The sequence below is a fragment of the Hippichthys cyanospilos genome, chromosome 3, assembly GCF_059441005.1.
Source record: "Hippichthys cyanospilos isolate Australia breed blue-spotted pipefish chromosome 3, RoL_Hcya_1.0, whole genome shotgun sequence".
NCBI classification, from domain to species: domain Eukaryota; kingdom Metazoa; phylum Chordata; class Actinopteri; order Syngnathiformes; family Syngnathidae; genus Hippichthys; species Hippichthys cyanospilos.
In genome coordinates, this window is record NC_142371.1 from 4,771,830 (window position 1) to 4,797,343 (window position 25,514).

Consider the following 25,514-nt stretch of genomic DNA (forward strand, 5'->3'; position numbering starts at 1 on the left):
GTGAAAATTTCCTCTACTTCTTGGACTGCTGGTTCCAACCAATGTAGCAGTTAGTACTCCCAATTTCACTAACTTAAAACGACTTGATTCATGTTGCAGCCACACTAACATTCAGTCATGGGGAGTATTGGCTATGTCATGGATTCCACTAGTTTTGATGCTGTATTTAGTACCTGTTTGGCAAAACTGTTGTGAGCAATCATACTACTACTAATACTCCTACGAATCATACTACTGATTGTTGCTAAGAAGCAAAGATCTACCATTTTTTTCATTTGGATATTAAAAAAAATAACATGACGCCATTATTTACTGGAAGGCAAATTACGTAAACAAGAGAGAGTGTGAGGTCATAGAGCTTCATCTCATAAGCACACAACAAACACTCACAGTGTACCCAGTGCACCAAACGTGTGAAGGGGAGCGACAGCAGGCCGGGTGACATGTTAAATTACCCCCGTGATGTATAGCTTAATGAAGCCCTTGTGTTGATCACGCTCCACATTAATCAACAGCCATGAGCAGATTCCCTTATTTTCTCAATGCTGCCTTGATAAACTGCAATTTCATTTAACCTTGGACAGCAACTTTAATAGCTTCCACAGGACAACTGTCAATACTTGCCTGGGTATACAGTGATTAAATTGCATGGCAAGGAATGTGTCACGGCTTCGCCTCGTCGTGCTCATCCCGGATTGTACGCCAGACACACCCAACCCCCACACACCTCCACCCAGCCTCACCCCATTACTTCAAATCTCAATCTTTACTTAGACACTGTTAAATGAAACTAAAAAAAATCTCTTTGTTTTTTTCGTTTTTTTTTAAATAGCGTTCAGAATTCTAAATGGTTTTGGCTGTTATTGTGTTTTCTGGGTAAACTTGTATATTTTTTTTATTGGAACCTGTTGATTACTTTTGCTGTATAAATATAGCGTAAAAGTTCACTGTTGCTACACTGCCAAGCCTATTTAGTTCATTTTATAACAAACTCCTGGTGCTCGTTAACGTTAACTTTTTCTTTTGCTTGAATGATATTTATTTTTCGCTTTCCTTGAAATAGATCCATATATTTAACTGAAACAACGGTGACACATCAAATACATAAGTTATTTTCCTTTTTGACAACCTGTCTGCCATGAGCGGAGGCGTCGGGCTAAAAGTAGACAGTGACAGGCAGTGACATGAGCCCTGTCATAATGATTTTGAAAGACATACTCCACCTCTGTCAATTTAGCATAAATTATCAGTCATGAAAGGCCTACTGGCTGATTAAAAACAATTGTCTGGGTGAGGAAGGACAAGGCAACCTCTTTATTATATGATAAACTAAGTAAATGGAAGCAGGCAATCTCTCCTCTGGGAAATCGGACTGACTCTTAATTAAAGCATTGTTTTCTCTGCTGAGCGAAGGAGATCCATACTCCTCGAGCATTGCGTCTGAATAGAGTTTAAAGTAATATTCAATTAGTTCCTCTAGTGTACAGTAGGTTTGCAGCAACATAGTGAAGGACCACCAAACAAACAACTAAATAATCACTTATCAATAATTAATCTTTTTTTTTTTCAAATTGGCATGGCTTTTTTAATTAATTGATGGTTGGTTTGGTCTGTGTAATGTCAGAAAACCCGCAAAATGTGGATAATTGTTTTGTAGACTAAAAGCAGATGTTTGTGAATGTTATACTTTGGATTCAACATAATTCATAATCAGCCTCCTTTCATTGACTTCTAAAAAAAGGTGAGTCTATTTCCAGTTAAGAGACTGAAAATCTAAACATTCAGGGTATCTAAGTCTCTCACCATTTTATTCCAATACCCAAAGTAAATATTGATTAATACTTTGAGGTCATTGACAAGAAAGGATACCAAAGAGAACCCTAAAATGTGTGCCATTGATGTCAATTAACATGAAGCATGTGGGGTTTTTTGCTCTGTTTTTTTAAAAGAAATGAGTGGGAAAAAAACATTTGGCTCCGAATTCCCAAAATTAGCTGTTCTCTTCATTTTTTAAATGGCTGTAACTAAAAAAATTAAACTGGTAATCAATTAATCACTGCACCTCCACATCTGAGTTAAAGTGTCTGTTTATCCATCAAACACATGTCGACAGTATTTAAACGGTATTTGCTTATGACTGAACAACAATGCGTAACACTTGGTGATCCCACCCCTCCCCCTTTTTGTGTGTATTTTGTTATCACAACCAGTGTTGATTCCAGGCAGGTGTGTGTTTGTAGAGAAATGCATTGCATCATTCTGAGAGCAGAGAAATTTTGTATTAAAAACAGTCCCGCAATATTGCCACAATAATGAATCTTTCGGAGAGTGTCAGACAAAACTCACCGTAAAAATATTTAAATACATTTTCACAGCTTAATGAACCTCAAACAGCATCGACATATGCCACCAATGAGACGCCATATTTGTTTATCAATCAACACCCACATAGACACATTGGTAATTCCCCCTTTTTTTTCTGTTTGTTTTATCACATCCTCAGTTGAAAAGCTTCCAATGAGACGCGTGTTTGTGTGCAAGCTTCAGCCGGCCTCAGCAAACACAACCAGTTTGTCTTCCTCTTGTGCCTCCTCGGATGACATAAGAGAAAAGCAAACATTTCTCTGTCTTGCGCCTCTCGTGGGCGACCCCCGCCCCCACCACCCCGTCCCGCCGCACTCAAGAGGTGACAGGCATACACACCCGCACTTCCATTCTTAACCCGCACGGCGAGAAAGAATGCCTTCAGCGGGATAATTAGTGAAACTTGAAGAGCCCATACTAATCCTAAGTACCTCACTTTGTACAAGCGCCTCGGCCGCCTGCCTGTTTTCTTCGGCTGCTGACAAAGTGCAACGTTGGCCTCAGTCAAAGTCAATAAGAAGCGATGCAGCAGTCACGCCAGGCAGCGCAGTTATCTCGGTTTATGATAGACAAACAGCGCAATCTATCACAGGGAATGCAGATCATAACATCCAACAGGCTCACATAAATTATTGCACACATTTAATTTTGTTAATAGAGGAAGAATCATTTGTAACACCGAGGCTGTACCGAGTTCGTGCGTGAGCTATGTGACAAAATCTTGGCGGCCGCTTTTGATTGACAGGAATCGGGATGGATCATTAGCGGTCTATATCGATATAGTTATGTGACAAGCTCGCCACGCCTCAATTCTGAAGATATTCACTATTAACATGCAATTATGAGAGACAGTCTGTATGACCAGGTACAGGTTTCCATGCCAACCGAAAACATAGCCAGTGACAGCGACGACGAGCTTGAACTAAAAATGCTGCTTGGCGATAAAACATTCCATGGGCTCAAATAAACTGCTCTTACAGTGTGGCTCTATGAGACCATTATAAATGTATAAAATGGATTAGAAGTAGAATGGAGGTTCTGCTCTCTATTTTGATCTTTGTTTGTTTGGGCAGATCGTACTATAGATGAGGAGGAAAGTGTTTTGGCAGCCCTCATTCATCCGCGCGGGAGAAACCAGAAGCTCCCGTCTTGCAGCACAAAGCCGGGAACAGCTGGCTGATCGATACTCGACAAAAGGCTGAGAGGTTAGAGCAGTCAAAAGACTGTTAACTAGCCATTTTATTTGTCAGACATTTATATCATTGTTTATGGTTCGCTGCACCCCTTTTACTTTGGGCCAGGCGGCACACCTGTGCTTGGAACACCGTCAAGGCCTCATGACACGGTCACCTCGTTTGGGGGGGGTGAATGGATGGAGAATCATTTAGATACAGTTGATAAGAGATGTACAAGTAAAATGTACTAAAATAAATGCGATCATTATGATCATCATATTTTTTTTTCGGTTGATAAGCTGCCATGGTATGTTGACTGAGAGTATTGTATAAAACATTAAGGTAAGGAAAAAAATCTACATTTGTCAATTGACATTTTTTTGTCCTAATTTGAGTCCCTTTTAGTAAAGGATAAATACATATGCCTGTTAAAGTATATGGCTTGTGACAAAGTATACATTTTATAAAGCATTTTGAAAAAAAAGTCAGTTAAGTCAGTTCTATTTAGCTCTTTCAGCAACTGACTGCTGCTAACTTTGCAACCAAACTCAGAGGTGTTACCTGCACAAAGGCAACAACGATGGAGGTATTACGGGGTCAAAGAAAGCTATTTCAACACTTAAAATGAAATACGTATGTGATGATTTGACGTTAATCCCCCAATTTTACTCAAGTAAATATGTTATCAACTTTAGATATTCCATATTGTACAATTCAAATATTCAAGGCGCTGGATCATATAGGCATGCAACTAATGATCTATGAATAACTAATTTATTTGTTGATTAATCAAATAATCAGATTTTTTAAAATCCATTCCTTTATGAGAAACCACATTATTTCAATTTAAAAACAGTTACTGATTTTGACCATAACTTGTTAGCAAAAATAATGATCATTCTCCAAATGCAAAATGTTTTGATTTGACTTTGATTCACCACAAAAATAATCAGTCCGATATTATAGAGGACAAGAAGTATCAGAGAATATTTACTGTTGAGAAGCGGAAATATTGTGTATTTATAATCACGTTAATCAAACTTTTAATCCCCATCTAATTAGATCCATTTTTATCAGGCTTCTTGTGCTTAAGTTGATGGGGGCTAAAAAACAAAGCTCAATCACACCTTGAAGTGAAGACAGACTGGCTGTCATTTTGTTTGGCATAACCTAATAGGCTTCTGTCGTGGGTCGGGGGGCAAATTCAGGAGCAGAAGAAAGAGGGGAAAATGGAAGAGCGTGTGAGAGTTGTCGGCCCGACGAATGGTAAAATTAGCATTGAAAACCGTACAATGATAAATGTAGAGTGATATGTATTATTTGTTAGAAGGATCTTGCTTATCACAGAAGCACCTCAAGTTAAACCTACTACATAAATGCAAAGCATGCCGCTGCGATTTGAAAGGATGAAAGGATTTTAAGTGTGCAGATCAGTCTGAAAAACAACCCAATTCTAACATTCAGACATTTTTGTCATTGTGAATGTCACAAGATAAAGTATATCACTTTTTTTTATAATTATATAATGGCCAATCAGTCTGTGTAAGCTGAAATTTCAACTTCATTTGCATTTGCTCATATTGTTTGCTCGTATATGTGTGCCCGCATGTTGTTGTCTCGCCTCATGGTCTTGGTGAGGAGCGCAAGACTTTGGCTCGCACAGGCTGGCAGAGGAGGAGACCCTCTCTGGGGCTCACCCAGGCGAAGAGGGCCTTCCTGCACATCCTTTGTCACACCATTTGGGGCCCTTGTGTCTGAGCATGCCGTTTTTTTGGATCCACTTGGCAGCTCCGTGTGCAAATGGACATCTGCTCTTCTCACCAAACCTCCTGGTGAAGAAGCACAATAACAAGCATTAGAGCGTGTTCTTTGATATTATATTGATGAATGAATTTATCCATTCATTCAATCAATTATGTATGTCAGGAGTTCTTATGGAAGCGTGGGGCTAGAGTAAACATTTTGATCATGTTTGAATCAAACATGAGGCCGATCTGATCGGCTTGCCCGCGAGAGGCCGTTTGATGCAAAATCGGTTATGTCATAATTGGCCGAGCGAACAACGATGCCATTAGTCTGTTACGAAAATTATATGTCATATGACTGTTTGAAGGGTAACATCACGTTTTTTGTCTGCACTTGTGTGACTTTTCTTTTTATTGAGTTAAAAGAATGCAATATTTGCAATATTTAAGTAATTTAAATACAATACAATAATTTAATTACTGTAAGTTGTTGAATCCATTAGTTCCGTCTCAAGTTGTTTATTGTATTAACTGACTGAACTGTCATTTCATGCCAGGCCAATTCCACCGGTCTTTGATATTTTTATCTGCCCTCTCTGTCAGTTCTGGGCATTGCAAAGATTGTCAAACAATAGCAAATATGCTTGGTTTTATAAATATTATATGAATATTTTATATAAACCTTAAATAAATAAACTATTTACCAGTACATAGACATATTGCTCCATCTTGATTTGGTACTTTTAAACCCATTGAATAGCAATTGTAATCGGCCCCAAAAATACTGATTGTGTAGAACGTTTGAACTTAGCAGTACTTGCAAATACATTTGAACATACTTGTAGAATGAGTGCTATACCCAACATTGTTTTCCCACAGTACCCTGGGGTATTGACTTGAGCAAGCGCAAGGGAAAAAAAACTACTTTTTGTTAGCATTTGGCCTATACCAATATGTTTAAAAAAATTAAGTAAACAATACTTTTTATTGAAGAATTATATGTTTAAAGCAGATTTTCATTCTGCATTTTTTACCACAGTGGCGTGTGGTATGCATGAGCTTACTCCTTGATTTTTGACATATTGGGAAAATGTAAGCCAAAGCCTGAAAAGAAATAAAACAGAAGCCTGAAAAGAAATAAAACGGGGGGTGCATGTTTTTAGCATTTAACGAACAAGGTGAGAAAGTCGTTTGATTGGCAACAAGTTTATTGTACCTTCTGCCATGTAATGGGAGGGTATTTACAGTAATTGTTCTGTTCTGTCAGTATAAGTTGCTGACAATAGAGAGATGAAAAGAAATATAACCATACATAGGTAGTACTATTTTGAGACAAATTAAGTACATTTTTATTATTTCCTGTTGTCACTATAATGATCTAAGAGTGCCTGAGTTGGGACCTACTGTCTTTTGGAATAGCAACTGTCTCCTTAAAAATAACTTCCTATGACAAAAAAAATGGAAGATTCAAGAAATTGGGTGATTCTGGGTCATTGAGATTGACGCAAGAACAACAGATGAACAATATTACACAACTTCACATTACAGGTAAGTAACAGTTGGATACATGGTGGGAAAAAAAATCTATAAATTTTCAACTGTTTCTTGGTTTGGCTGCGACTTAACACAAACACGGACAGAAGTTGGTATGCAAAGTAGACTATTGCTGAGCTACAGTAAACTAAGACAGCACAAGTTGTAATTATAATATTTATATGCAAAACACTTTCCCATAAAGTAAAAAATGTTCAAATGGTGTCATTAAGAACCTCTTAAAATGTGTAGATCATCATATACAAAGGACCTGTGTTTCTTGCTCGCTTTTATCTAGATGTGCATCAACACGTAACACTCAACATGCAAGTAAAACGTGTGATCCAGTTCACTTTCAAAATAAACGGCCAAGATTAGCAACACATTACACGCTTATTGTAAAAATAAGCCTATAACAAGCAGAAAACTAAATTATTTGGAACTTTATAGTCTGACTCCACAAGTGATGACCCCAGGTTTGTTTATTCTTTCCTCCACAAGCCACTTTGAAGGTAAAGCTTCTCAACAAAGTGTCTGCAGCCGGCCTCAATTGTTTTGTACGTGAAGCAATTGTGCCGCACGCAATATTGCACCCACTTTGTTCGTGCTCAGCGGCCCAGAATAAGTCGCTCATTATGGCGGCCAAGGAAACAGGTTTTGAGTTTGATGTCATGGCGGTAATATAGCCCCAAAAGAAAGCCTTCAATGGGGACATCTGTTCAGGGCGGCTTACAGTTACAGCAATAGCAGCAACCTGTGCACCATCTGAACACAAACACAACAGGCCACGGAAGATGCGAATTACACTATTTTTTTTCATGCATTACTCGTCCCCCAGAGCTGAGCAAACAAGCAACATGCTGGATGTCGTGTCGACCTTTGACCCGGGCCTTGCTGCAGTGATCACTTGCTAATTTGTCACCGAGGGCCCAGCATGCACCCCCACACTCCCCCTTTAACAACCCTCCATGCACCGCAGCCTCATGTGCTACACTCTTGCGCATATAATGGAGAAAAAAAAAGAATCACCCCAATTAAACATAATTATACACATATTTATTTCTTATTACATATATTTACCTCATTTTTCCAGGGAATCAATTTTGCATATTCTAATGGAGGGGGCTGGCGGACTGTCTTCCAACTTCCAGCAAGGGGAATTACAAGTGTATCATTTATGTGCACGGTACACACTCAGACTGCTCCAAACAGCCTGCATCGGGTTGTGCCGTGCTTCAAGACAACGTTGATCGGTGCGCATCGGAGCTGGGAAGAACGGTATGTTGCTTTTATTTGTTGTCGTTATCATTACTGTCACTTTTAATTCTCTTTCAATATCGCAAATCGAGCCAAATATGCAACCGAGTGTTTTTTTAAATAAGAGGCCAATGAAAACACTTATATATCATACATGTACAATATTAATTTTCATATGTAATTTTGAGACTTAAAATCCTGCCAACCTTAAAATAAAATGTATCTTTACCATATGATTTGTTTTATTTTACATAAAATACAATCATTTGTTGTTCTGAAGAAATTTAGAAAAAAAATAATGTATGGCAAGTGTTACGTTAGAATTACTTCCACCGGGTATTAGCAACGCGTGTAAAACGTGGCGCAACGTCATTTAAATCTGTTTTTAATCAACACTTGCACCTGTACGACATAATTTTAAAGATAACGTTGTCATTTCTTCATTTTTATACACCTGCGAGCAATGCAGTGTGAATTAATACCGGAGGGGAGAAAAAGCTTGTGTCCAATGGTAGAAACATAAGAATTAATCAGGCGCTCCATCTATCACGCCGTGTAATAAAGAAAGCGACATGGCCAAGGCAGATGATGTGATGAATAATCCCTGGTCGTTTTAATTAACTTTTCCCTGTCTTGTAATGACCAAGCTGGTCAACAGAGCCGGTCAATAAGCATGTTAATATCAAACAAATAAAAGTGCGGATGATTAAAAACCTCCCGTGTTATTAAATTTGAAATTCAAATGAAATGCACGCTTCCAGTGCGGGCTGCATGCAAAATGCCGAACGAGAGTGGCGTGCATCTGAACGCCGCACGCACGCTTTTGCCCCCAACTTCTTATTACGTAACAGCACCATAACAAAAAAAAAAATGTCCGTGCGAAAAGTGATGACCCTATTCAACAAAAGCAACATTTATATTCGATATCCAGACGGAGCAATATATAATGGAATCACTTATTTTCATTAATAATTCAGACGTCAACATTATCCATATCGTCGCGTGCGGGGGTTGTTTCTGATTGAATTTTGCAGAGACGTGTACCATAGTCATCAAAAGCACCAACATAATTGACCACAATTATGTGAAAGTTATTTTAATATAAGATCACACGGGTGGGGAACAAAGCAGTCTTTGTGGCGCTTGAGTTTGTGTATATTAAGTTAAAGCATTTTCGAAAATTACATTTTTAGGTGTAAAAACTTTCATGTGATTATTAAAAATACTTTGAGACAAAAACGTGCCATTAATTGCGATACTTTATGAGTAAGCAAAAAGGAGGTAGGTTTTTTGTAATGAAAAACTTTTATTGACGCCCTGCTCATCCTCCCTTGAAGCAGTTTTCTTCTAATTTATGGAAAGTGATGTTCTGTACAAAATCTCAATAAGTGGCCCCCTAATTCCTCCCTCCTTATTCACTCTCATTTAACTTTACCTTCCTTCCGCTGTCTTTTATTATGGAGGGGGCGGCCTGGGGGGTGGAGAGCCCTGTCTATTGATGACCTCACGGGGGCCGTGCGGCGGCCGCGCGGCATGCCGGAGCCGCTGATTGGACGCCCGTGTCACAGCGCCACTTCAAAGCCGAGAGGAGCCGCGGGACCGTGGAAGAATGGGCGGAACGCATCATTGTATTGCACACCTCTAAAAAGAAAAAAAAAAGAAAGAGAAAAGAAAAGGAGAAAAAACACTGCTCGGATTCATAAATATAAAAAGATCCTCGGAGGAGGGTTGTGTTTTTTTGTGTGTGATGGCAACTTCACTTCTAGGGGTGAGTCTCCGAAAAGGACTTTCTTACTGCTTCAATTAGTTCTTGTCATTGGCTGCGCCTCTCCTGCTCGGGGCTAGGGGGGATTACACTTTAAAATCCGAGGGCAAAGTTAGAGCAAAGGCAGTGCTTAGCTTCTACTTTTATTCGATGGGATCAAAAATGTGTCTGGTGCGCTTCCCTTGTTTGTAAAAGTTTGTCAAGGTACGCAGGCCGAGTTGAAAGGTGTCTTTTTGTTATTCCCGTCCGCTAACCTGCTGCTTTGGTGTCCCTTCAGGAGGAGCCGAGGTTGGGATCGACTCCTTTAGCCATGTTAGCTGCAACGTGTAACAAAATCGGGAGTCCGAGCCCTTCGCCTTCCGCCATTTCGGATAATTCCTCCTCTTTCGGCAAAGGCTTCCACCCGTGGAAGAGAGCCGCCGCCAGCAGCTGCAGTCTCGGCTCGGGCCTGTCCGGCTTCGGGGTGTCCCGCAACGGCTCGGCCATCTCGGACTCGTTCAGTTCCAACGGCTCGACGGGCTCCAGCGCCTTCTCCCTGACGTCCGGCGCCTCGCCCGGCTCCCACTTCGGGAACGACTACTCGGTGTTCCAAGCCTCCGTGTCCAACGGCTCCCAGGAGTCCGGCCACCAGCCGGTGTTCATTTCCAAGGTGCACACGTCCGTGGACAGCCTGCAGGGCATCTACCCGAGGATGAGCGTGGCGCACCCGTACGAGTCGTGGTTCAAGTCGTCGCATCCCGGCATCCCCGCTGGAGAGGTGGGCACCACGGGGGCATCCGCCTGGTGGGACGTGGGAGCCGGCTGGATTGACGTTCAGAACCCCAACGGAGCAGCACTACAGACGTCGTTACATTCCGGTGGACTGCAGACGTCCCTGCACTCCCCCCTGGGCGGATATAATTCTGAATATTCCACTTTGAGTCACTCCGCCTTCAGTACAAACCCCTCTCCGCACCTGTTGACCACGGGCCAGCACCTGATGGACGGCTTCAAACCGGTGCTCTCCTCGTACCCGGACACGACACCGTCTCCGTTAACCGGCGCCGGGGGCACCATGCTCTCCGGGGGGCCGCCCGCCTCCTTAGCTGCGTCCCCGCGCTCCTCCGCGCGGCGCTACTCGGGCAGAGCCACCTGCGACTGTCCCAACTGTCAGGAGGCGGAGAGACTTGGACCGGCTGGCGCCAGCCTCCGGCGGAAGGGCCTCCACAGTTGTCACATCCCCGGCTGCGGGAAGGTTTACGGCAAGACGTCCCATCTGAAGGCGCACTTGCGCTGGCACACCGGCGAGCGGCCGTTCGTGTGCAACTGGCTCTTTTGCGGCAAGAGGTTCACGCGCTCCGACGAGCTCCAGCGACACTTACGCACGCACACCGGGGAGAAGAGGTTCGCTTGCCCGGTGTGCAACAAGAGGTTTATGCGAAGCGACCACCTGAGTAAGCACGTCAAGACTCACAGCGCCGGCGGGTCGGCCGGTTCGGGATCCGGGGGCAGCGGGGGCAAGAGGGGGAGCGACACCGACAGCGAGCACAGCGCGCCGGGGAGCCCCCCGTGCCACTCCCCGGACCTGTTGCACCCGGCCGAGGCCAGACAGGGCGTGGTGGGCATGAACGGCCTCTAACTCCGCTTGCTTGACCTTACGGGTGTGGGAACCACGAGAAGGTGTCGGGAATGTTCTGACAGTGCTGGACATGTGTGTGCGTAATGCTCCATCGCGATTCTCCTTCAGAATCGGATGAACAGGCCTGTTCGTTCCTTTATAAAACGGGACACAGTGTCAGGCCAAGAGAATGATCCGTGACATGTGGTGGATATTTCATTTTAAGGTCTACACATTTCTTAAATATCATGGTACAAATGCACCATCGTTTATGGCGTTAATGAAACAGGCCTATATATTTCCCAATAGTGACATGCGAAATGAGCCGATACAAGTGCGCAAATCTTAATGTTATTTTTCTTTTTCTTTTTTTAACTAGACAGTCGACAATATGCATTAAAACGGCATCCGATTTTATAGTATATATTTTATGTAAAGTCATTATGTAATTTATCATGACGCTATACATTTTTCTGTAAACAAACTTGAACGTTATATCATTTATTGAAAAAATAGTCATACACATATAGAGACACAAATGTTAAACTATAAAATTTATTGTGTACGCACAAAGATCCTTGTGAAAAAAAATAGGCCTACACTTTTTCACCTGCTGGAGAATTAATACTTTAATGTATATTCACAAAGATGTGTTGCTTCTACAGCCAAAAAGTCAATTTTGATGATAATTTACCAGTTTGTTAATTAATGCACAGTTCTCCATAATTTTTGCATAGAAATTCAGTCTGCATACCAACAATTGAATACATGGTAGTGAACGAAGCTTCCGTGTCTTTTGCTGGGGAAAATATAGGCCTATATATGCATTATTTAGCAAGGATGCGACAGCTGCACAAACAGTGAATTTCTCCATCATGCGTGTTGAGGATTAGATTTCCTATTTTTCCAATGACACGTTGCTGTTCTAAATAGAAATATCTCAATGTAAAAGTGAAAAACAGTTTGGTACACCTTTTTCTGTATTTTTGGAGGGGCTGCAAAAAAAAAAAAAAATGTTGTGCTATCATCCATATTGTTCCCGGGCAAACTCTGGCACTTTATATTACTGAGAAGGAGAGATTAACATAGCTCGGTGTGAAATAAATGGAGTATAATTATGGGGTGGTTTTGTCATATCTGACCGTCACACACATATACGCACACACACTGACACACATCAACACACACAAACACAATTTGTGTCCAGTCCACACGTGCGTCAAAGCGAGTTTGCAGTTGAGGGGTCCCATGACTGCAAAATGTGCTGTAAATATTGAACCATGTAGGTTAGAATATACGCCCATGTCAAAGGTGAGTAATGTATTTGTCCAGGAGACGATTTTGTATAGCTATTTCTAGTTGTATATGGACTCTAGTAAATATTTGAAAATACTGTATACTGAAATGTACTTTGGATTTTTTTGTTTTGTTTTGTTCTGATGACATGATATGAAATGTATTGTGGGGAGCTCTATTTAACCACGAATTTTTCTTGTATTTAGGGGTCTATATCATTAGGCGCACTTTCGAATTTATTTGTAAGGTCCGAAAATAAGTTACTGTTTACCCACGCGTTTTTTTTTATTATTTTTTTTTTTTATTTAAGTAAGCATGTTGTAAAGTGATTTTAATTTTACAATGATATCAGTTTTTTTTCCTCCTGAGAAAGGCTTTTTATGTGAGCCACTCAATAAAGTCAGTATATGGACTCAGAATCACTTTGTTGGGTCGATGAAATTATTGCCAATGAAAATTATATTTCTCTATAATGGCAATTGTTCGATATGTTATTACAAAACGTATTTGATGTGGGTCACATTCTGGTTTGTATACTACACATCAACGAGACATTATTTTTTGTTAGATTATTGAACAAAAAAACTTGCCTGTAGATAGATTCTATCATCAACGAATTAAAAAGTAGGGTATCTCGCGACCAAGGCTGAATTTGAATGTACAAAGTAAGTACAGGAAAATTACTTCAGGCTAACGTAGGAGCAGCTCCAGTGCGATTGAGTTTTTAACAATTTTACCGTATTAAAAGTTTGACGTCATTTGTTTTTGTTGAAAACTTATTTGAATTGAATACACTGTAAAATGTGAATATGCGCAACACGCTGTACACATTTTATACATGGGCAATTTCTTTAGGCGCATACGCTACAATTAACACAAAACACTTTTTTTTCATAAATATTTTACATTTTGAAAAAGGTAGCGTTGCATTCGGGAGCAATTTATATGAAATAAGGCTCGAAGTTTCACTTATGAAGTAGCTCTGAAGACAATTCATTTTTCTAAGCAGATGATTTTTCAGTTGCATACTTTACAAAATAATGTGTATACTCCAATATTTTCAACTTTTTTTTAATTCAATCCCATTTTTTCATTAATGATTTGAAAATTTAAGACGAATGTATGTGTTGCACAACAGGGAAATGCAGGCATGCAAGGGGAAGATGAGTTAACCAAAATAATTAAAAATGATAAGCTTATTAAACAAATAAATGTTAAACGTACTTTTGAACATTCCTACAAAATGTAATATCTGATTCTTTTTTTTTTAAGTGGTCTACTTAAGGCTTAAAGAGGAAGTCAATCATGTTGAAACTTCTACTTCAAAATGTAACCTTTCAGCGCCCTCTATTGCTTGAAATTATTTTGGCGTGAGACATGAATTCGATGTATTTCACACAAATCACTAAATTATGCAATGATACTTATTTATTTATTTATTTATTTATGAAACATGAGGTAGGCTTTACTCCTAAAGATAGACATAATTCAGGCCTATATGTGCATTACATCTGTAAAATAAGACTCGAATCTTATAAATCCTTCTCGAAATAATTGATGAATAATCTTACTTACTACTTCAACCAGTAAACCTACACAATACAGGCTAATCGGATCGATTGTATTAAAAGTTACGGCATGTATACATTTATTATAAATGATACTGTGAGGCAGGAATACATTTCAAAATGTTTATTACGCTGGGTATAGTTTGCTGCTGCAAACTGGAACTATACTGCATTCAAATAATTATGTCTCTCCCTCTATATATACATACGTACATATGTTATATTAAATTATTAAATAATTAATTATAAATTATAATTATATATATATATATATATATATATATATATATATATATATATATATATATATATATATATATATATATATATATATATATATATATATATATATATATATATATATATATATATATATATATATACTTATTTATTTTTTAAAGCTAACGTCTACGTATAGATCAGCAAGTGAGGGCTCATACTGACTTACTACTCATGTTTACGTTTCATGTTGTCTTGCAGTCTCACTCACACCAGTGTGAATGCACCGATCTACACTAAAAATGCCATAAAAGATGCTGATGATGTTGTTTGATTTCATGAAAGTTGTATGCCACCTATTCTACACACAATATACAATTGGTAATAGGACAGTGGTCATTCATACTTAAATAATAAACAAAAAAAAAGCCTATCAAGACCTCGCATGCGATCTGTTTAACTTCCTGAAGAGGACATGGTCATCATGACCTGCTCGGCACAAGGGTGCAAGAAGAGAGCCATGATAAGAGCTGAGCTGCCAATCATGGATGAAGAACGCAGCAGTTGAAGCGAGCAGAGTTTCCAGCCAGACCTCATCATGACCCAGTCAATTGCAACACAAGGAGCAGAAGATCAACTGTTCCAACTCTTTTCCCAAACAAAATCACAGACTTGGAAACTACCACTGCCATTAAACTGACCGAACTCGGGGTACAAATATATAACACTCCAAGCTTGGTGAAATAAGTCAGGGTAATTGTACCAACTGTGACAGGGTACCATTTTCAAAGTTTTCAGCAATTTAGACTCAATTTTATAACAGGGTGGTCCGTCGCCTGTTGAATTTAGTAAAACAAACACATGGGACTTGCAATGGATAAGTATGAATGAAGATATAAAATGAAAGTGGATTTTGTTTTAGCTTGATTGTGACCAGACTCCAATTTATTGAATCTACTCAACATTGATTTCATCGAATATACTAAAACTAAGGCACCCATTTAAATGAGAAGACTCTCACTGGATGCCACCAAGTTATATATAAGGATTGAATATTAATTTCACTGATAAACTACCTCACTATTTGGGTCTGAGCATAAAGCTTAAACTGAGTATAAATTTGATATACTCACATGAAGCTCTTAATTACTGACAAATTAACCAATATCTTGGTCAAAATGTCCAATTTGTGTCGGCTGGCCCTATCACCAATATAGATTGGTTTACACATAAAAATCGGACACATGACTATTGAATACATTGCATTGTAGTTCATTCATTTTAACATATAGGAACTATCTTATTCAGACCTGACTTCTGTGTTGGTTTACAGAAAACCAAAACACATGTTAGTTGAGATTTAAAAGAGAAAAAAAAGTTAGAGGAATGGCGTCACCATGTGGTTTACAAGTGAAACCACTTTAACACTCTTATTGCTGAATCTTTATACTCTGTTTTACATGGGCTTGTATACTGCATGTTTGCCCCCTTTTCCAGTTTTTCTTTACAACACATTCAAATGATTAGCTTATCAGCGAGCACCGCAGGAGCTTCATAATGAAGTTATCATTTGAATTAGGTTGTGATGTAAAGAATAAAATGGAAAACATGCAGGACACAGGCTGCCATGGACTGGATTTTGACATTTCAGGGGTACGAGGGCTAACTAACTACGTTCACCAAATGCTGAAAAGAGTTCCAAGACGACACATAGATCATATTTACCAACAATAATCCAAAAGAGTTTATAATAAGTGAATACAGTTACATAATGTGTATGACCTTCATGTTATGACATGAACCGGCCTATTTTCATAAAATTAAGATTGAAGACGCTAAGAGTTAAGGGCTTATATATCAAACAAAACGTTACATTAAAAATACACATAATGTCGTAATTATAATAAATAATTAATGAGCATGTTATGATAATGGCTAATTGAACCACAAGAGGGCAGCATTTCAAGTAAAATCTGCCAATGATCCCATTTAAAGTAAAATAAGATTCTAACATCGATGTGATGTCATTGCGCATACATATGTTCAAATCTTTTTTTTTCATGAATAATATAAGATGGCCAGTACAGATCGCACAAATATATTCAACATATTTAAATGCATATGACCTCCCCCGTAACAATAACATAGCACGTATGTGGAAGGTATTGGGGATTATTCACTTTAAGTGTGTTTCATTGTTTTACATTTTGACATGTATTGCTTCATTTATCAGTTATCCCATTGATGCAAGAAATGTTATTCAACATCGCAACATTCCTCAAATGTTTCCAGAGAACTGCCATACACAGCTCCACACAAATTCCTATTTTCCTATCTACATGACTTTCACTTTTAATAAAAGCTGGTTTGGGGTTTCAAAGTAAAGATTTGAAGACGGGATTATGGTTTCAAAGTTAAACTTGAAATCAGGATAGGGCTTTTAATAAGTTTAGGGTTTTGGTTAGATAGTGCTTTCAACTCAAGACTAAAGTTTAAAACAACGGTTAAGGTTTCAAATTAGGGGTCAAGTCTCGTGCTAAAGTTTTGAGCCTATGTGTGTGTTTGTGTGTTGACCTGCTTGTGACCCTTAAAGTGTCGGTGACTCCCTTCATTCCTCCCCTCCATCTTCTTTCCTCCCTGCCTTTTTTCATCCACCTCAGAGTATATTTAAAAAGTGTATATACAGTACATTATATAGGCTTGCCCTGCTTTGCATATCCTGTATTTTGTACACTGGTTCAAGTCCACCTACTTTTCAGTTTGACTGAATATGAACTAATTTCTGTGTATGTTGCTTCATATGGACACAAGATATAGTTGGGTGTACCTCTGTGTATCAGATGTGTTCGGTTCTATGGAAAAAAACAAGTATTTTTAGTAAAGGAATGCCTGTACTTCATTAATCGTGTACAGCCACTCTTTTGCTGCTTTGTAAACTGCAAGCCTTCAAGTTAATGGGTAAATGGTTAATTTTATTGGCGTGGCTACTGTCCTTGACTGGATTAGCTCCGGTTAACCTTAGTTTGGGGTTTTATCACACGAAAGCGCAGTGATACCCAAATACAACAAAATCAATTTTGGAGGGGAAAAAAAAAGTGTGTGTGCGTGCGTGCGTGTGTGTGTGTGTGTGTGTGTGTGTGTGTGTGTGTGTGTGTGTGTGTGTGTGGATGGGGGGTGCATTTGCCGCTTTCTATTCAATGTGTTATCGTTCGTTTGTTTTCAAATCAAATTCAATTTGTTTGATCACAAAAGTTTAGTTACAGCTTTCCTGCACGGTTTCATTCGTTCATAGCACGCTTATCTGACTGGAAGTCCTCGAAACTGCCGCTCGGTTTCAGGTGTCGCAAGGTCTACTGCGTAAATATCGCAGTGGGGTGTGGGAGTTGTAGTTCTCCGAAGCATAAACGTCCCTCCTCCGTCAAGATAATGTGTCTGCCTCAGACTCAGAGTCCCAACATGCTCAATTCGAGTGAAAGCAGATAGAGAACACGCTGCACAATTCCAAAAACAAAGTGTCTATGTGTGTGGATCAGAATCTTTTTCTGAGAGCGAATTTGAGAAAAGACTACAAACATCTCATGCCGACGGTGAGTTTATTTTCTTTAATGTTTCATCATTTTAAACAGTTATGACCGATGAAGTTTACGCGTCATTAATGTGTAAGCACTAGACACACACACCTGCCGAGATAGTAATACGGTTTAGCTGTTTTGTGTATCACTTTGAATTGTATTCAAATGTTATGCAAATGCCTATTTTGATATATTTGCTGATATCGTTGAACGCAGTGGAAAAAATTGACATTGTCTTCACGGCATTGAGCCGAATTAGAATTTCTGCCAGAAATGACTGTAAACCTCAATTTCTCACAACAAGACCAACCTGTTTTTTTTTTTTTTTTTGCTTGTAAGCAAGCACGTTATTGACGACTGACTCACTCTGACGTCTCATGAACGGGTTGGATCCTCTCTACAGTAGCAAGTGACACAATGACATCTGGGGCTTTCTTCCACCTCGACTACTGTTTCTCTGCAAGGGACACAAAACAAGCTATTTGAACTATGAATAATAACTTGAACAGTCGATGCTCTGGGCGGATTTGTTGTTTTTATGGTTCTGCAAAATGTTTACACTTGGGCCATAGCTGACTGACAGTTTGTAGTTGTGACAACTTCGCTGATTCTTATCTGCTCAATTCTAATTGGCCAATGGTACATGGAATACAAGAAAATTACTTTTACTTTCATCTGATATATCTCTCCGATCATACAAATAAAACGTTGAACAAAGATTAAATTTTGAAAGTTTTAATTCATTTGTGAAGTGTTTTACTGATTATTTATAATGTATTATATAAATAAATATAATATCGAATGACAGCAGCAAGGCGATGAATAACTTTTAGTTGTTACAGACAAGGTACGATGTACAGTTAAACCACAGGTATCAGACACTCCATTATGGAATGCTTCTTATTTGTGACATCTTGGAAATTTCTTACCTAGATTTCTTTGATAATAAAATGGTATTTCAAGTGTAAACTTAACATTGTTTGATCATGTACAGATTAGATTTCAATTCAACGTCCGAGCCGCTACTAATATGGCCGCAGTTGCGCAAGACTTCAAAAGAAAGGGCCTCTTTTGTCGGCAATCCAGATTGCTAAAGCAGCTCCCATACGGACAATCGTTTTATTACGAGCCGTAACGACTGGCTTCGCTAAATCGCCAAAGGTGATGGCAGCCGTCTTCTAATGTTCGCCTCGTCCTTAATGTAGGGAGCGGTGGATTTGTTCACTCCCAAATGGCGGGCCACGGCTGCGAGCAAGCAATTCTCAGCAAGTCATCATATTTTGTTGGCGTTTAGGCCCAGTACAAGCCTTTGTGGGAGTAGCACATTCGGGAGCTATTGGAAAAGTTCAATATGTAATGGAAAAAAAATCCTTGCAGTAAAAAATAATCCGCAATGTGGCAAATTCGCAATAGTAGAAAGTAGCAAAGGTATATATATATATATATATATATATATATATATATATATATATATATATATATATATATATATATATATATATATATATATATATATATATATTTATATATATTGATTTGATTTGATTGATTTCATACTTCTAACCATTGTGTATATATTTTATTTATTTATTTATTTTACAGATGAAAATATGGAAAACTCCTTGCGGCGTGCAGGGAGTCTTGTAAGAAGCAAATCTGAGGGGACACTGGTTGATCTGGAAGAAAATGCTTTGAATGGTAATGATTTGGACTGTAACATCTTAAAGTTGTACGGAATGTACTTTGAGATAAGTGTTCAAAGAAGAATTACTGATAAAGTAATGTTTTTTTTAATAGATGGAAATGTGCCTCAGATGAGAAACAGCTATGACAAGTCAAGACAAAATCCCTTTTGGAGCAAGTTGTCTGGATCTAATCCCTTCTTAGATGAGATTGTACACAACAATACCGATAATATTATTTCCAACACATCAGACATATTACCAGGGATTATAAACCACCAAGACAGAGCAAATGGGGAGCCCAATAGCCCATCCTCAGATGAGGGGACCTTTCTGGAAAGGAAAAACAAAGCTAACAGATCTGGGAGATGGAGAAGTGCCATTGACATTCTGGATGGAAATTATGAGAAGGCACAAAAGATGAGGGGCAGCTTCAAACCGCCAAAGCCTGTTCTAAATCCTGACTTTGAGTGGCTCAAAAATGATAGAGAAGCTTATAAAATGGCTTGGCTGAGCCACAGGCAGTTAACTCGCTCTTGCCTGGACCTCAATCTGATAAGCCAGAGTCCTGGATGGGCTCAGACCCAGGCAACAAATTTTCAGGTCATCTGCAAGATCGGCCATGATGGAGGCACCATCCAACTGCCAGACTCTGAAATTAGTATTGATATCCCCGAGGGCCATGTGCTTCCTGGTGAAATTCAGGAAGTAACACTGAAGGCAATGCTCGACCCTCCTCCCGGACTCAACAATAACTACATTACCACTCTAAGTCCACTTCTGGAAGTCGTGCTCAGCAACATCAACACCAAGAGTTACATATCCCTGAAGATGAAGCTTTCGGGAGAGGTGCGGAGCGACCCGTTAAGTCAGGCAATGACCACTGTGGTCGGCCTCTTGTCTTGCAAACGGGAAGGACCTTATATTAGAGTGAGTGATTGTGACATTTTTAAGAACTTGATGCAGATGAAACTTCAACAGCCGAAGACACATTTTTATGTGATAGCAGTTGCAGAGGCCTCCGCCGTTCAGTCTCCGGCTACGTCAGTCTGGGATTATCTTCACCGCCAAATTACAGTCGCTGTTTATGGCCCCAGGTACATCCATCCATCTTTCAAGGTCGTAATAGTTGTGTGCTGTCACGAGGAGGTACCGCCTAAGCTTCCCTTTTCAGATATTTGTCAAGGGAACAAACAGCTGCCCCCACTTGTGCTGCAGTTCTGGGGAGCGCATCACCTTAGGACCGACAACCTGCATGACCTGTTTGTCAACACTAGTATCAAGGACTCCATGTTTAAAATAAGACTCGAGGACAAGGTGAAAGAAGTGAGGCAGAGTCAGCTGAAAATAGGAACGGTGCTACATTTACCAGTGGCTTTATCTTATGCCAGCAGAAACGACATAAGTCCTTTTCAGTTAGACCTGCTAGTAACTGACTCAAACTCGACCAGCGTTGCACGCTTCCAGGTGCATTCACCTCCTGCAGCACCCGTTCGATGTGAAAAGCGCTTGTCAAATCAAAGAAGTAGAAAAGTTGTCGAGATGTCGAGAGCATCCTCGATTCCTGAAGATCGGGTACCGGATTACCCCGCGTTTAAAAATGTACCCGTGAACGTAAAATGGTACGGAGTAGCCCTAAAGTCGGTTCTCCGTCAGTCACGTGTTGACTACCTACTGGAGTACTTCAAGGGAGACACTGTGGCTCTTCTATCAAAAGCAACTGTTAGATCAGTGGGGAATTTCAAGGGAAAGGAGTGGTACATTGGATTCCTCAGGGGCAGAACTGGTTTGGTCCATTGCAAAAATGTCAAGCTCATTACGGCGGATCAGGTGATTGACTTCACCGGCGTTAGCGTGACCACAGAGGCGCTCCTGGATAACATGACGCTGCCTTTCAAGAAACTTACATACATGTACTCGGCCATCCAAACACTCGTCACAGAGGATATAACCAACTGGAGAGGCTTTGCAGATGCTTTAGGGTATTACAATCTGTCACTGGACAGCATCACTCGCAGAGTTGCTGAAACGGAGGCTGATAAGGTGGCCTGTGTGCTTGAAAAGCTGAAGGAAGACTGCCACGCTGCGAACAGTGGGAAGAAATTCCTTCATGAACTCATGGCTGTAAGTAGAAGGGCATTTCATTTTAAAAGTCCACATAAGCAAGATTGTCAACATGTTTTTGTTGTCACTCATCTGGCGTGATGGATGCTGCCAATTTGAAGTAAACATTGTTGATTGGCAAACACATTTGAACATACAGCACTTGCATATACGTTTGAATGGATTTCAAAACATATGAACATACTTGCAAATATGCTCAAATGTATTTGCGAATAGATTTGAGCACAGTTGTTGGCTACATGCTAAAAATATCAAAATTTTCCAATCATGCTACAGAACAATGACTTGCACAGGGAACATTATATTCATTCATAGCATGGCCTTCCGCATACCAATACAATAAAAAAATATGGAAGTAAACTTTGCTCATTAGTAATTTTTGTGGTTTGATTATTTCTGTTTGGCATATTTTCCCATAATGCAGCGGGGTACGCGCATGCACCATTTAACACCTTGTGGCTTTATAAACATTTAGTCTACAAGTATATTTCAATGTACAGTATTTGCAAGTACATTTGACCATATTTAAAAATGATTGAACGCATTTACAAGTACATTTGAACATCCTTGCAAATATGTTTGAATGAACCTGAAAATAGTACCTCCGAACGTACATTTAGGGTATAAAAACATAGCATGCTTTTTCCATAATGCCATGGGGTAATGATTTGCACATGCGCAAGTTAAAAAAAAGTTTGTTTGTTGTTTTTAGCATTCAGCCAACATGATACCAATTAATTTAAAATTAAGCAAACAATGTTTATTAGTAAACTTTCTGATTTCATCATGTCCATTTGGTATTTTCTTCCCATAATATCACAGGTTGTTTGTATGTGCAAATCAATACCCCGTGGCTTTATGGGAAAAAAGTGCTCTATTTTTAGCATTCGGGATACAAGTACATTTGAACCTTTGAAAGTATTTTTCACATATTGGCAAATATGTTCAAATGATTCAAGTTTAAGTTCGAAGGAGATTCCCAATCAAAAAGATTTCCTCCAAATTGGCAGCTTGCTGCTTCTCAACCCTTAACACTCTCCCAGTGATCTCATTCTTTTACTATCAACAAACTTCTTGTTGTGTTTGTTCTTTAAGGGTCTGCTTAAGATGGACAGCATCAATCTTGTGGCCCAGTTGATTCAGAATACAGTCATCCTGTCCACCGCCGTGGAGCTGGGGATTCGATGGCGGGAGCTCGCCGACAAAGTGGGAAAGCTGACAAGTGCTCAGATTGCGGTCTATGAGGCACCGCACAGAGGACAGTACGGAGAGGTTGGACCCCAGGTCAGTTAATTCTGGTTGATCCCTGTTCAGTTGTGAGGTGTGCTCGTGTTGGCATGCTAAAATAATCAGACAATGTTTATTACAAGGCTTGTAATATATTAAAGTGGAAATCGACACAAATATTTCCTTTACAATGATATGCTGTATGTAGGCCCACTGATCTTTTGCGTTAGTGAAATACGAATTGAGCATCAAAATCTCCCCGCTTTTATCCATCTGAGGTGACAGCCACTTGCAGTCAACTGAAAATGTCATGTCATGACAGTTGCTCAGGGCTCATAACCAATCATAACTCAGCTTGCAAATGTCACATGACTACACTCAGAAAACGGGTTAGCTGTAAATAACCCTAACCTGTGGTCTGAGCAACTATGCTGTCATTTTCACCTGACAGAAAACAGCAAAATGACCGCCAATCCAGCTGGATAAAAATAGGGGAGGGATTTTGCTGCTTAATTCGCACTCTATAAATGCCATATTAATAAGAATTTGGACTGCATAGAACTCTCAAAATTGTTGCCCTTTAAGTTGTAGTGAACACAGCAATTAATTCAGTGCCAGTAGCATATGTTTGTTGTGTATTGTGTTAAAAATTGCTTACAGCTGCTGATTTGTTGTAAAAACATCTAAAATGTATGTTACGGTACATTTTCCAGAAGTAACAGCAACCCATGAGATTTAACCATTTTTTTTTAACCAACATATTAAAATATCAAAATGAATGTTCGTCAATGTCTTACAGTTGATGTGGAAACCTGCTTACGATTTCCTGTTCTCCTGGAGTCAACGTTACGGAAACAGTTACAGAGACATGATTCAAGACCTCCACCTGGTCCTCGATAAGATGAAGAACCCTATTACCAGGCAATGGAGACAGCTGACCGGTGCCCTCATCACTGTCAACTGCCTGGATATCTACCGGACCGCTGCATACACAAAGAACTAAGAACTCGGCAATCAGAGCACTTGTGTTTATCCAATGTCTTTGTTCACTAACAGCAACTGTGACTGTGGACTTGGATGGAACAAACAAAGGCCACTTGGTTCATTAGCACATTACAGTAAAATTCAATTCAGAATTTTTCAGCACTGAAACAGATTTTTTTTGTATTGCATTTTTAGTACTACTTCCAGACGACTTGTTCATTTTTACATATAGTAGGCTATATCACTGTTATATGTGTTTTCATCACTGCTATAGATGTTTGCCTCAGTTGATCTGAAACACATAGCATCTTGTTGAGACCAATAAATGTGAAAGTGATTTGCGTGTATTGTATTATATAACTTTATATGTACTCCCTGAATGTTCTCCAAAGTGATAATGAGCCTTTACTTGATTTTTTTTTTTGTATTGTAATGTTATATTTTAGAAAGCACCATTTCTTGCTTCACACGGTTTTGCCAAAGGTTTTGAATATGCACTTTGAATCATTGTTTGGAGTGTCCCATACAGAAGTGAAGTGTTGCATTTGACGGCAATATTAACTGCAATAAACGCCTGATGGAATCACATACAAGTAATACAATAAGACACAGTAAATATGAGTGACTTTTTAAGTATAGGTTGGTAAATGACTTCAGATGACAGAACACAAATTACAACAAGCAACATAGACAATTGATTCAAGTTATTATAAAAATGTATATTAAATTCCACAGCAGTACTGTTTAGTTTGAAGCATGTGTGAACGGTAACAGAGAGAGATGCAAACTTTTGCTCATGAGCTATACTGTTGCGCAGGACTGTTTGACTATTCTTTTTCAAGAAATAAGCCAAACCAACGAAGAAAAGTCATTTAAAAGAATTATCATTCCAAATAAACCACTTTTACATACTTCCTGCAACTGCTTATTGAAAAGCGACCACAACGCAAGCACACCTCAATACATTAGATAGATAGATAGATAGATAGATAGATAGATAGATAGATAGATAGATAGATAGATAGATAGATAGATAGATAGATAGATAGATAGATAGATAGATAGATAGATAGATAGATAGATAGATAGATAGATAGATAGATAGATAGATAGATAGATAGATAGATAGATATGTACATACCTACATACATACAAACATGCATGCGAAGAAATACTGTTGTAATCAAATGTAAAACTAATTATTTGAAGAATATTTAGTTATATAGTACATTAATAGTATATCACTATTTTGATACTTTAATACTGTTCACATTTGTATTATTTTAATATTTCGGCCGCTTTGCTAAATATTAAAACTAAAGCGGGCAGCAAATTCTGCAATGACATTCTCCATCCAATGGGCAGCGCCATTGTTCCAACCAAACAGAAAGACTACGAGTTGTTCA

At 39.2% G+C, this 25,514-nt stretch overlaps 2 protein-coding genes across 2 annotated transcripts; both read left to right on the forward strand.

Annotated features, from left to right (window-relative positions):
* Nucleotides 1-9,542: 9,542 nt before the first annotated feature.
* Nucleotides 9,543-13,085, forward strand: LOC148425560 (transcription factor Sp8). Its single transcript, XM_088410661.1, has 2 exons — nt 9,543-9,842; nt 10,117-13,085. Exons 1-2 carry the CDS (start codon nt 9,822-9,824, stop codon nt 11,455-11,457), a joined length of 1,362 nt encoding a protein of 453 aa, XP_088266787.1. The 5' UTR covers nt 9,543-9,821; the 3' UTR covers nt 11,458-13,085.
* A 4,899-nt stretch (nt 13,086-17,984) lies between these two features.
* On the forward strand, nt 17,985-24,724 carry LOC148425561 (metastasis-associated in colon cancer protein 1-like). The gene is made up of 5 exons (XM_088410708.1): nt 17,985-18,106; nt 19,694-19,789; nt 19,889-21,897; nt 22,993-23,181; nt 23,924-24,724. Exons 2-5 carry the CDS (start codon nt 19,702-19,704, stop codon nt 24,125-24,127), a joined length of 2,490 nt encoding a protein of 829 aa, XP_088266834.1. The 5' UTR covers nt 17,985-18,106; nt 19,694-19,701; the 3' UTR covers nt 24,128-24,724.
* The last annotated feature ends 790 nt before the right edge of the window (nt 24,725-25,514 follow it).